Source organism: Carcharodon carcharias, chromosome 6 (genome assembly GCF_017639515.1).
Source record: "Carcharodon carcharias isolate sCarCar2 chromosome 6, sCarCar2.pri, whole genome shotgun sequence".
Lineage (NCBI taxonomy): Eukaryota > Metazoa > Chordata > Chondrichthyes > Lamniformes > Lamnidae > Carcharodon > Carcharodon carcharias.
The window spans coordinates 102,979,783-102,992,825 of record NC_054472.1 but is presented as its reverse complement, the minus strand read 5'-3'; the positions used below and the strand labels follow the sequence as shown (position 1 = coordinate 102,992,825).

At 41.3% G+C, this 13,043-nt stretch overlaps 1 protein-coding gene across 3 annotated transcripts in view; it reads right to left on the bottom strand.

Moving 5' to 3' along the window:
• Positions 1-13,043, bottom strand: part of tcea1 (transcription elongation factor A (SII), 1) — a 69,643-nt gene that overhangs the window by 38,298 nt on the left and 18,302 nt on the right. The window contains exon 2 of one of the 3 annotated variants that reach the window (XM_041190623.1): positions 11,465-11,541. The exons of 1 other annotated variant lie outside the window; for it this stretch is intronic. Coding sequence is in view for 1 of the 2 variants with exons in the window: in XM_041190620.1 (XP_041046554.1) it covers positions 766-981 (216 nt within the window). In the remaining variant the exon portion in view is untranslated. Of the gene's footprint in view, positions 1-765; positions 1,216-11,464; positions 11,542-13,043 lie in introns of those variants that run through there. One more of the 3 variants, XM_041190620.1, reaches the window with a different exon arrangement.

The following is a 13,043-nucleotide window of genomic DNA, read 5'->3' as shown; positions in this document are numbered from 1 at the left end:
CCACTCATACATGGTGTCTCACTAGATGCAGATCCTGTATATAAGCTATCCTTTAGAGTACATGCAGTGTCAGTCCTTGAGCTATTGGCTAAGAGTGAGAGCGCAAGTTACTTTCTTCCAGATCAGTCTCCCTGCTCTTCCAACTCCTTCTCTTGTACCACGGCCCAGCCAGATTCCAGTTTTTCTGAAGAAAGGTCGTGGTGAGGAAATTGTGGGAAGAAAGTAGCAGGTGCACGTTTAGACCATCAGCAACTTGTAAATCGGAAGAGATCGTGGGATAAAGGGAAGTGGAATATGTGAATAAGGATTTGGGATGAGTCAACTGTCGTCTTTGATGGTTTGAGCCTTGTGGCTAGCCACGGCTTCAATCATGACTGCCTCAACATTGATGGCCACCATCTCGACCAAGGGACAAGAACATGCATGCCATGCACAAACTCCCCCACTCGCCCCCTGCTGGTTAGGAGCTGCTGCCTCCGGTTATGCGCCCCTCTGTCCTGTAAGAAAGAGGGAAATGTGCCAGTGAGTGTGGTGCAATGTTTGGGTGATGTGGCTGTCATGGTTGAATAGCTGGCAGTGTGTGCAAAAATGGAGATGTGGGTGTGAGGTTTGAAACAATATTAACTGTGTGATGTTGAGGTGAAGGTATTGATATGATTGATAGAAGGTGTTACATGGCAAGTGAAGGGAAGGGTGGTGCATTGAGCAGTTTGAAGAGTACTGGGGCGGTTGGTGGGATATGGCATTGAAGATGCATTTACTAACCTTGCTCACTTGTGTGAGGTCAAACTCTTGCCGCACTGCATCCCAGGCCCTCAGCACTAGACTCCTGGCTTGACTGCTATAGTTATCTGCTCCCTTTGTCTTCTCAGATTTTGTCTGGTTCTCCTGGCCCCCCGCAGATATTTGATATCTCTCTTCCTCTGCACCTGCTTGCAGTGTTGGAAAATCTCGAGACCAATTTCTGCCATATTGTGCCATAATTCAGTGTTCTTGCTCAATCTTCTGCAGCCAGTTACAGTAGTTGCTCCAACCAGAATGCACCTTCTCTTTAAGAAGTGCAGGCAAGCTTCAACTTATGCTAGCCTCTCATAATGTTATAGACATTCAACAGTCTGCTTAGCATTGGCTACATGCTACGATTATTTAAGTTTGTGTGCTCCCTGCATCAGGAGCACCAGACATGGATTCATTGCGCATCACGATGCCCACACTCGTTTTAAGTCTCATCAAATTTTGCAACCTTTTTCTCCCAAAGGGACGAGTATTTCCCATCTTGCTAGATGTATTAGTGTACTAAGGGAAGAGAAAACAAAGTGACAGAATTACATGAAGCGATCAAGTCTTAGAATGGCAAGATTGCGTTTCACATCTTCCTGCTCAGCCTCTCAAACAGCAAGTATGCATCAGTTTGAACAGAATCAGCGTTGTGCCATCTTCTGTTCAAATTTAGAATTAAACTAAAACTACTAATTAAAGACTATTCAGCAGGGAGACTTGGATTGGACATAACCAAACTTTAGAATCCACATTGCTTTTTTTAAAAAAAAAGTAATTCAAGTGTGTGCCTTCCAGATCAACACTGAGCTAGCACTACCTGCTACAAGTGTTACTGGTGCAAATCTCTATTTGCAGTCTTGTACCACAATTAAAATTAACTATTGCTTTTAAGTGATATTTAAACAGAGGTCAAAATCCATGAAGTCCAATTACATTAAAATACTACATTTAATCATTAAGATGACATTTCCATTAATTACAATTTTTTTTTTTAAAGTGATCTGTTACAACCAAGATAAAATATATAAAAATTACTGATATGCTTTATGGGACAATCTTAACAGCATTTTTATAAATAAATTTTCTCGTTGCAAATTATCAACAAATTCTGATTTTTAAAGTACGTATTGCCCTTCAGTTATCAAAATAAACTTCAAGTGGTTTAAAGGAATTGGGCAGAATGAATAAAAAGAAATTGTTCAATAAAGGCCCTATTGCAAAATAATAATTTGCATAATTCAGAAATTGGAAGCTTAAATAAAAGTGGTTTCTGAAAACATTTCACAATGTTTTAATGAGAATTAAAATGTTTTCTTCATTTTAACATTTCTTGAATCCAGTTTTAAATCGCATGGAAAGCACTAGGAATTCAGTAAAACATGCTCTAATGAAAGGCAATGACAAACCACTGCTGACAAAACAAACTGTTGAGAAAATGGCTCAGGACGAAGCATCAGCAAACAATGAGCCAAGGACCTGTCTCTGGGCAGAGCAGAAATGACATGCCAAAATGTTGCTCTACAATCACACCACCTGTGTCTTAAGAACATAAGAAGGTAAGAAATAGGAGCAGGAGTAGGCCATTTGGCCCCTCAAGCCCGCCCCGCCATTCAAAAAGATCATGGCTGATCTGCCCAAGGCCTCAACTCCTCTTTTGTGCCAGCTCCTCATAACCCTCAACTCCCCGATATTTCAAAAATCAATCCACCCCTTCTTTAAATACTTTCAGTAATCTAGCCTCCACAACTCTCCGGGGTAGAGAATTGCAAGCATTCACTCACCTGAGAAGAAATTCCTTGCATCTCAGTTTTAAATGAGTGTCCCCTTATTCTGTAACTATGGTCCCTAGTTCGAGATTCCCCCACAAGTGGAAACATCTCAACATCCGCCCTGTCAAGCCCCTTCAGAATCTTCTATGTTTCAAGAAGATCACCCCTCATTCTTCTTAACTCTAATGAATAAAGGCCTAACCTATTTAGCCGTTCTTGATAAGTCAACCTCTTCTTCCCAGGAATCATCCCAGTGAATCACTTGTGAACTGCCTCTAATGCCAGTATATCCTTTCTTAAATATGGGGACCAAAACTGTACACAGTTCTCCAGGTATGGCCTCAACAACACATTGTACATTTTTAAACTCCAACCCCCAAGCAATACAGGCCAAAATTCCATTTGCCTTCTTAATTACTTGCTGCACCTGCACGCTAACTTTGTGTTTCATACACAAGAACACCCAGATCCCTCTGCGCTGCACTTTATTAGAGTCTCTCTCCATTGAAATTTTAGTCTGCCTTTTAATTTTTCCTACCAAAGTGCATGACCTCACACCTACATTAAGTTCTATCTACCAAGTTTTTGCCCACTCAGTCAACCTATCTATATCCCCTTGCAGATTCCTTATGTCCTCATCACAACATGCCCTCCCACCTATTTTTGTATTGTCAGCAAATTTGGATACATTAATGACTTGGAGGAGGGGGCAGAGTGTAATGTGGATAGTAAATAATTGAGGCCCTGGGACTGATCCTGGTGGGACTCCACTAGTTTCGTCTTTCCAACCCAAAAAAGACCCATTAATCCCGACTCTCTGTCTTGTGTGTGTTAACTAATCCTCAATCCATACTAATACATTACCCCCAATACTGTGAGTTCCTATCTTGTGCAATAACTTTTTATGTGGCACCTTAATAGAATGTCTTCTGGAAATCCAAATACATTACATCTACCGGTTCCCCTTTATCAACTCTGTTTGTTATATCCTCAAAGAGCAGTAGAAAATTTGTCAAACACGATTTTCCTTTCACAAAACCATGTTGACTCTGTTTGATTCTGTTAAGCTTTTCTCAACGTCCTGCTATTTCTTCCTTAATAATGGACTGTAGCTTTTTCTCAAAGACAGGTGTTAGGCTGACTGGCCTATAGTTTCCTGCTTTTTGTCCCTCTCCCTTCTTGAACAGGGGCGTCACATTAGCAGTTTTCCAATCCGCTGGGACCCTCCCGGAATCCAGTGAGTTCTGGAATATTTCAACCAATGCCTCCAGTATCTCTGCAGCCACTTCCTTTAAAACTCTTGGATGCAAGCCATCAGGTCCTGGCAGCTTGTTTGCCTTTAGTCCCATTAGTTTGTCAAATACTTTGTCCCTCGTGATAGAGACTGTTACAAGATCTTTCCTCCCATTAGCTCCTTGCTTATCTGATATTTTTGGCATGTTTATAGTGTCCTCCACTGTGAAGACCGATGCAAAAGTTTGGTTTAAATTGTCTGCCATTTCCCTGATTCCCATATTAATTTTTCCAGTCGCATCCTCTTAGGGTCCCATGCTCACTTTAGTTACTCTCTTTTTATATACCCATAGAAGCTCTTGCTGTTTCTTTTTATATTTGTTAATTTACTTTCATAATCAAATTTCTCCTTCTTCATTAGCTTTTTAGTCATCTGCTGCTGGTTCCTAAAACATTCCCAATCCTCTGGCCTACCACTAGTTTTCGCCACTTTGTATGCCTTAATTTTTGACTGGATATTCACCTTGACCGCCTTTGTTAACCATGAGTGGTTCATTCTTCTCATCAAGTCCTTCTGTTTGACTGGGATAAATTTTTGCTGAGCGTTATGAAATATCTGCTTAAATGACTGTCACTGCTCATCAACTGACCTTCCCCTTAGTTTATTTTCCCAGCCCACTTTAGACAACTCTTTCTTCATACCTCTGTAATTGCCCTTATTTAAGTTGAGGACACTGGTTTGAGACCTGAGTTGCTCGCCCTAAAACTAAATTTGAAGTTCTACCATGTTGTGATCGCTACCCCCTAGAAGATCCTTAACTATGCTATCTCTTATTAATCACACCTCATTATGCATTACTAGATCTAAAATAACCTGTTCCCAGGTAGGTTCTGCAATGTATTGCTCTAAGAAACAATCCCTGATGAACTCAACAAATTTGTCTTCCATGTTACCCCGCCAATCTGATTTGTCCAGTCAATATGCAGATTAAAATCACCATGATAAACGTAGCACCCTTCTTATACACCTCCATTATTTCCCGATTTATACTTTGTCCTACGGTGAGGCAACTCTTCGGGGGCCTATAGACGACTCCCACTCGTGACTTCTTCCCCTTGCTATTCCTTATTTCCACCCAAACTGATTTCACATCACAATATTTTGCACCTATATCACCGCAGTTGTGATATCTGTCTTGAGACAGATAATTGAATTATCACAAATTACAGTTAATACAGTTAGAGAAGAGTTTGCACAAAACCAAACAACTGAACATCAGAATTCCACCTAAAAGAGATAACCAGGCCATATAAATGTGGCATACAAGGGCAGGTCAAGACGCTAGGAATCCTGCAGTGAGTAGCTCACCTCCTGATTCCCCAAAGCCTGTCCACCATCTACAAGTCAGGAGCGTGATGGAATACTCTCCACTTACCTGGATAAGTGCAGCTCTCACAATGCTCAAGAAGCTTGATGCCATTGAGGACAAAGCAACCTGCTTGATTGGCACCCCATCCACAAACATTAACTCCCCCACCACTGTGGCACAATGGCAGCAGTGAGTACCATCTACAAGATGCATTGCAGGAATTCACCAAGGCTCTTTCGACAGCACCTTCCAAACCCACTACCACCTAGAAGGACAAGGGCAGCAGAGACATGGGAACACCACAACTTGGAAGTTCCCCTCCAAGTCACTCACCATCCTGACTTGGAAATATATCGCTGTTCCTTCTTTGTCGCTAGGTAAAAATCCTGGAGCTCCCTCCCTAACAGCACTGTGGGTGTACCTACACCACATGGACTGCAGCGGTTCAAGAAGGCAGTTCACCACCACTTTCTCAAGGACAATTAGGGACGGGGAATAAGTGCTGGCCCAGCCAGCGAAGCCCACATCCCATGAATGAGTGAAAAAAAATTTCACAACATCAGAAAATACCAACAGAGCAATTATTCTACCTTTGGGTTTTTACCCAGTCATGATCTGAGACAACTGTCAGTATTGCAGGACAATGCCACTTCCAACATGTAATTACATTTTCAAGGACCATAATTCACCAGTACAGGTACTGGACCCCATATCCGGGAAGCTCGGGACCAGATATGTGCCAGATTTGGGGATTTTACAGATTTTGGGTCCTAGGCCTAGCATATACTTATAATACACAAAATAAATTATGAAAAATAAAGAGTAAAAGGGTCTTATTCAAATTGCTACTCAGAGCGCTAGCTTCGAATGTAGCTGGTTTTCGAGTCCTTCCAGATTTTGGGATGCCGGGCAAGGGGTCCAATACTTGTATTACTGAAACAAAAGCAGGCTTGATGCACCGGGTGATCACTTAAGGCACTGCTCATGGGCTATCTGGGGTCTAAAGCAGTTACGATTTTAACATGGTCCTGCACAAAATAGGTCCTGGGTGCATGAGCGTAGTTGGGGGATAACAGGTTGTGGTTTTAATTTTTAAAAGTGTACAGGTCCAGATGAGAAGAATGGGTTTAATGGTTTGATAAGTGGTGAAGAAGCAGCAAACTGTGCAGCCAGCTTTTGGGAGAATGGCCACCCCCCCAAAATCAAAATGATACAAGTTTTCCCATGTCCATTCAGAAAATCAGGATGCATCTTAAAAGCACTACAATGTTTTTGTGGTTGCCAATTCATACAAGAGTCTATAACCTGGTTGAGGTCCTTCAACTCAAACAAGCCGAAGTACACAATTGAACTGAGGGCAACATTTTCCCCTTATGGGGGTGGGGGGAAGAGAAAAGAGTGCGAGAGCGGGCGGGCGCCACCATTTTACCGTGGGCGGGCCTTAATGATGCACGAGCGGGGGGGTGGGGAGATTCCCTCAGCTGGGAGTGCACTCTTTTGTGCATGCGCGTGAAAGAGTGCACAGATCTCGCTGGGGCAAAGTGCTGCCTCAGGGGGATTGGCTCCAAGTTAAAACTTTGAATAAAGATTAGAAAAAAATTTCCCTGCCATGTCCCCTCATGTGACAAGTTGGATGGGCAAGTCCATTAATGAGTTCAATTGGTTTTTTAATGACCTTAATAGGTCGTTGACAGGTCAGCGAGTGCACATCCAATTTGGGTGCGTGCCCGCCGAGCTGACAATCTAGATGACGTGAGGTGACGTTGGGGTGCATGCCCAACATCACCCCACGTCATTTTACGCATCGGCGAGCGGGCCCCACTCCCTGCTCACCGACCGGAAGTGCTGGCCTAAGAAAATACAATAGAATTCGAGTTACAGGTTTCAAAGAGCAGAGCAGAGCACAGCACATCCTGGGGAAACTTGTGAGCAGATCTAATGCATAATTGTTGATCTTGTTGATAAGCTTGGTGTTTTCTTTCCAGAATAATTTTAATGCATTCATTATGTTATAAATGTTATGTTATAAATATCCTTTGTAATGCTACAAGTCAACTAATACCAATTTAAAAAGTAAACAGTGATTGGCTGATTGCGTGGTAACTTCCACAACTAAATTGTTAGCTTTAGAGAGAATTTAAGCAATTGAATAGTTTCATCTTGCGCAGGATTTTCCACCTTGTTGGCAGCTTTTCTGATCGAAATTTGAACAAAGCATTTGGCTAAATTAATGGACAATGATTAATCATTGAGCCAATCAGAAAAACCTGATGCTAGATTTATTGTGTGCTTATAATGAGGCTGCTCCAACTCTCAGAAGCCCAGTTTCTGAAAGTGATTCCAATATAGTTAAATTCAATGGCGGAATTAAATAGGGCAAGAGTCAAAGGTAAAGATGCTGATGCTGGACTGAAGAAAGGCAAAAGTTTAACATGACAAGTGGAGACCTGCTCAAATTAAATGGGCAGAAAAATTAGCAGACCAACGATCTTCAAGTTAGTTGCACAGAATACAAAATATCTTCCTACAGGGTGAAAAGATAAAAGAGTTCCATGGAGAGACTAAAACTGATCTAAAATTTTAATAGGATGCACACAAAGTTAGGACTGAATAGAAAGTGCAACACGGAGTTTAGAAAGGTTAAAAAGAAACATAAAAAAACTAGTAGACATCATAAAAAGAAATTGTAACGTTTCTATAATCATATGAAAAGTAAAAGAATGTTTAGAGAGGAGGCTACTCGGAATAAGAAGGACATTGAAGCAAGGAGAATGAAGCTATGGCAGATGGTAAACACTACTTACGATGGTAGAAGTGAGAACATAGGTGTATTCGAAAAGATTAGAGATGTGCAGCATATATTCAGCAACAAGCATTTGTATAAAATGATGCCACAGATGGTAAACTGTCATATGAGACTTGAGATACTAGGTTTATTTCCACTGGGACAGAGAAGCCAAAGAGATAACATAGCAGCTTTCAAAATTTTGATACGGTGATAGAATGAATAGGAAAAGGCTTATTTCTTCTGGTTGGTGAGTCAGTGACAAGGGGTCATCAATGAGTTACAAGGACTTATAAAGATTAGGAGAATCTTTAAAAAACTTTTTTTTAAAAAAGAGGATTGTTTGAAGCACAGTATGCTTTGCCATAGAGTGTGATTGAAGCATACACCAATATATCTTTTAAGGAAAAACTGGAGAAATGTTTGAAGCTGAGGAATAAACAAGGCTTTGGAGAGAAAGCCAGGCAGTGGAATTAGCTTTGGAGAGCCTATCATGTCTGGCTGTTCGAGATAAGTAATAAGAACATATGAAATAGAAGCAGGATGCATTTGGCCCCACGAGCCTGGTCCACCATTCAATAAGATCATGGCTTATGTGATTCTGGCATAAACTCCACTTTTCTGTCTGCCCCCCCGCCATAACCTCTGACTCCCTTGCAGATCAAAAATCTGTCTAATTCAACCTGGAATACATTCAATGACCCAGCCACTACTGTATCTGTGGAAGAGAATTCAAAAGGTTAATGACCCTCAGAGAGAAGAAATTCTTCCTCATCTCCATCAAAAATGGGAGATCCCTTATTTTGTAACTGTGCCCCCTAGTTTTTTTTTCATTTCCCTACAAGAGGAAATAACCTCTCAGCATCTACTCTATTAAACCCCCTCACAACTGACATATTTCAAAAGATCACCTCCAATGAGTACAGGCCGAACCTGCTCAACATTCCTCATAAGACAATCCTTCATTCCAGGAATCGACCTAGATGAACTTTCCCTGAACTGCCTCCAATAGAAGATAATCCCACAAATAAGACCAAAGCTGTAAACAGTATTCTATGTGCTGTCTCACCAATGCCCTGTACAGTTGTAGCAAGACTTCCCTATTTTTATTTTTCATCCACCTTGAATTAAAGGCTAACATTCTATTTGCCTACAATACAATCAGTCCCTTCATCCAAGTCATTAACAGAGATCGTAAATTGTCGAGGCCGCTGCAATGATTCTTGTGGCACCCCATTATTTACAGTCTGCCAACCTGAAAGTGTCCTATTTATTCCAACTCTGTTTTCTGTTCATTAGCCAATCCTGTATCTGTGATAATATATTACTCTCGACCGTGACCTCTTACCTTCAACGCGGCACCTTATCAAAAATTCAAATACACTACATCTACTGGTTCCCCTTTATCCACCCTGCTTGTTATCTCCTCAAAAAGACTCTAATAAATTTATTAAATGCAATTTCCCTCTCATAAAACCACGTTGACTCTCTCGATTGTATTGTGATTGTTTTTATATGTGCTCCCTACCAGTTCCTTAATAATGGATTCTAGCATTTTCCCAATGACAGATATTAGGCCAACCGGTCTATAGGCCAGAATCTACAGGTCAGCGAGCTTGCCGTAACATGACACGTGGCAACATCGGGCATGCGTCCCGACGTCACCGCGCATCATTCAGATCTTCAGTTCGGCAGGCGCGCAACAGTGTCAGCTGCGCGCTTGCCGAACTGTCAAAGGCCTATTAAGAACATTTAAATAGCAAATGAAATAATTAACTAAGCTGCCCGTCCAACCTTAAGTTTTTATTTAAGTTCATTGACATATTCCAGCTCACGTGACACTGTCACATGAGGGGACGTCTTAAAATTTTTTTCTTTATTAAAAATTTTTTAAAAATCAATCTAGTCTCCCTGAGGCAGCTCTGTGCCTCAGAGATTTCTGTGCTCTTTCGCGCACATGCACGAAAGAGCACCAGCCCCGACTTAGCCTACTCACCCCGTCCACACAGGGAGCGCTCAGTGCCAATTAAGGCCCGCCCATGTAAAACGGCTGTGCATCCGCTCGCACCTGCTCCCGCCCAAAACTACCTCCCCCGACGGGGAGAAAATTCTCCCCATAGTTTCCTGCTTTCTGTCTCCCTCCTTTCTTGGAGAGATGTTACGTTTGTAATTTTCCAACCTGCTGGGACCTTTCCAGAACCAACACATTCACTACCTCTGCAGCCACCCTGCCTATCACAGCCTCAAAGAAATCTAATAAATTTGTTAAACAGTATTTCTGCAGCCATTTCCTTTAAGACACTAGGATGTAGGCCACCAGGTCCAGGGGATTTGTCAGCTATTAATCCCATTAGTTTTTCTGGTATTTTTTCTCTAGTGATTGTTTTAAGATCTTCACTCCCTTTTACCTCTTGATTTTCTGCTATTCTTTGGATTCTTCGTGTGTCTTCTACCATGAAGACAGACACAACATACTTGTTTAAAACCCCTGCCATTTCCTAATTTCCCATTATTAGTTCTCCATTCTCAACCGCTAAGAAACCATGCCTATTCTAGCTACTCTCTTACTTTTTATATACTTGTGGAAGCTCTTACTGTCCTTTTTTTATGTTTCTTGCTATTTTACTCGTGTTCCAATTTCTCCCTTTTTAAAAAAAGTCATCCTCCACTGGTTTCTAAAATGTTTCTAATCTTCTGGCCAACCTTAATCTTCGCAGAATTGTGTGCCTTTTCATTCAATTTTGCACCATCCTTAACTTCCTTAGATAGCCACAGATGGTGCATCCTACTCCTTCATCGTTCTACCTCCTTTTGTGCTGTAAACATCTCCAATACTTAGCAATGCTGTCAGAGGGGGAAAATACTTCACTTTACCCCTGTTGGCCATTTAACCTGCTGTTGGGTATCTTCTAGTAGATTATCTGCTTGCTATCTCATTCATGCGATTGTAAATTGCACAAGTGAAGTTCAAAATGAGATAAAGCATGTACATAATTACAAGGATTTTCATACACAAAGTTTGTTTATATCCTTATAAACCTAAGATTTAAGTTTGCAACAGCCAGTTATTCCCTCAGATGTACATAATCCTGACTAAACATCAGGTAACCCTGGATCAAGAAAATTAACTTTAATCATTTAATTATTTATTGTCTCCTTGTATACAAATAAAGAAACAATCTATTGATTTCACACTGAATTCCTCTCATTGCAAATGGAAAATGCACAATAACTATTAGTTAGCACTATACGTTCAAACAGTTTTATCATAATCATGATCAATACGTATATGCCAATGCTCATAAATCAAAAAAAGACCATTTTGATAAAAATACAGTGGCCTTGCTGTTATAGTACTGGGCTAGTAATCCAGGTGTCGTGAAGTCAAATTTCGCCCACACAGGTTGTAAAACTAAATTCAGTAAATCTAGACAATTGTGGGCTAGCACCAGGAAAAATAATCACAAAAGGTTCTAGATTATCATAAAAACCCAACTGGCTCACGAAGCAGAACCTGCCATCCCTACCTGGTCTGGCCTACAAGTGACTCCAGGCCCAAGCTACGTGGTTGACTCAATGCCCTCACAGTAGAATTCAGTAGATTCTGGTGGGACAATATCATAAAAGACTTTGATGCATTTTTTTTATGTATAGAGTGATCCTCGGTAAAATGGCGACTCCAAATATGAACAGACTAATTAGAAAAAAAAAGACAGTAAATATAGATCCTATTGCATTCAAGAACAGCTTGTATTTATGGAGTTGGTTTTGACTTTATACTAGAGCATAAAATGGGTGATAGCAACTCTCCTGATTTAGCTTTCCATTGGTTTCAATAAAAAAAAACTGCAGAAATGTAAAACAGGCTTCCAATTCACTTCCAATTGGTCCTTTTTTTGATTTATGAGCATTGGCATATACATGTTGATCATGATCCAATTCACTATCACCCATTTTACACTTCCAATTCACTTCCAATTGGTCCTTTTTTTGATTTATGAGCATTGGCATATACGTGTTGATCATGATCCAACTCACTATCACCCATTTTACACTATCACTGAGAAGTCAAATTACATCTTTCAAAGGCAATGAAAAACTTTCCAACATTCATCATGAGAGGCAAAAATGCATGTTGATTGGTAGTATTGGAGTTAAAGGAATCAAGTGCAGACATGGACAGGATAGGCCATTCAGCTCCTGAGCTCAATACAGCCTTGGTCCAAACAGGGGTAAAAAAAAAACGCTGAACTCAGGTGAGGGTGACTGCCCTTGACATCAAGGCAGCATTTGACCAAGTGTGGCATCAAGGTGCCCTAGCAAAACTGAAATCAATGAGAAATCGGGGGTAAACTCTCCGCTAGCACAAAGGAAGATAGTTTGGTTGTTGGAAGTCAATCATCTCAGTTCCAGGGCATCAGCACAGGAGTTCCTCAGGGTAGTGTCTTAGGTCCAACCATCTTCAGCTGCTTCATCAATGACCTTCCTTCCATCATAACATCAGAAGTAGGGATGTTCGCTGATGATTGTGCAGTGTTCAGCACCATTCACAATTCCTCAGATATTGAAGCAGTCCATATGCAGCAAGACCTGGACAACATTCGGGCTTGGGCTGACAAGTGGCAAGTAACATTTGTGCCACGCAAGTTCCAGGCAATGACCATCGCCAACCAGAGAATCTAACCATCACCCCTTGAGATTCAATGAATCTCCCACTATCAAGATCCTGGGGGGGTTACCATTGACCAGAAACCAAACTGGACTAGCCATATAAATACTGTGGCTACAAGAGCAGGTCAGAGGCCCCAGAATTCTCCAAAGAGAACTCATCTCCTTACTCACCAAAGTCTGTTTACAATCTGCAAGGAACAAGTCAGGAATGCGATGGAATACTCTCCACTTGCCTGGATAAGTGCAGTTCCAACAAAACTCAAGAGGCTCGACACCATCCAGGACAAAGCAGCCCGCTTGATTAGCACTCCATCCACCACCTTCAACATCCACTTCTTCCATCACCGACACACAGTGGTATCTACAAGATGCACTGTGGAAAATCACCAAGGCTTCTTCACCAGCACCTTCCAAATCTACAACCTCTACCACTTC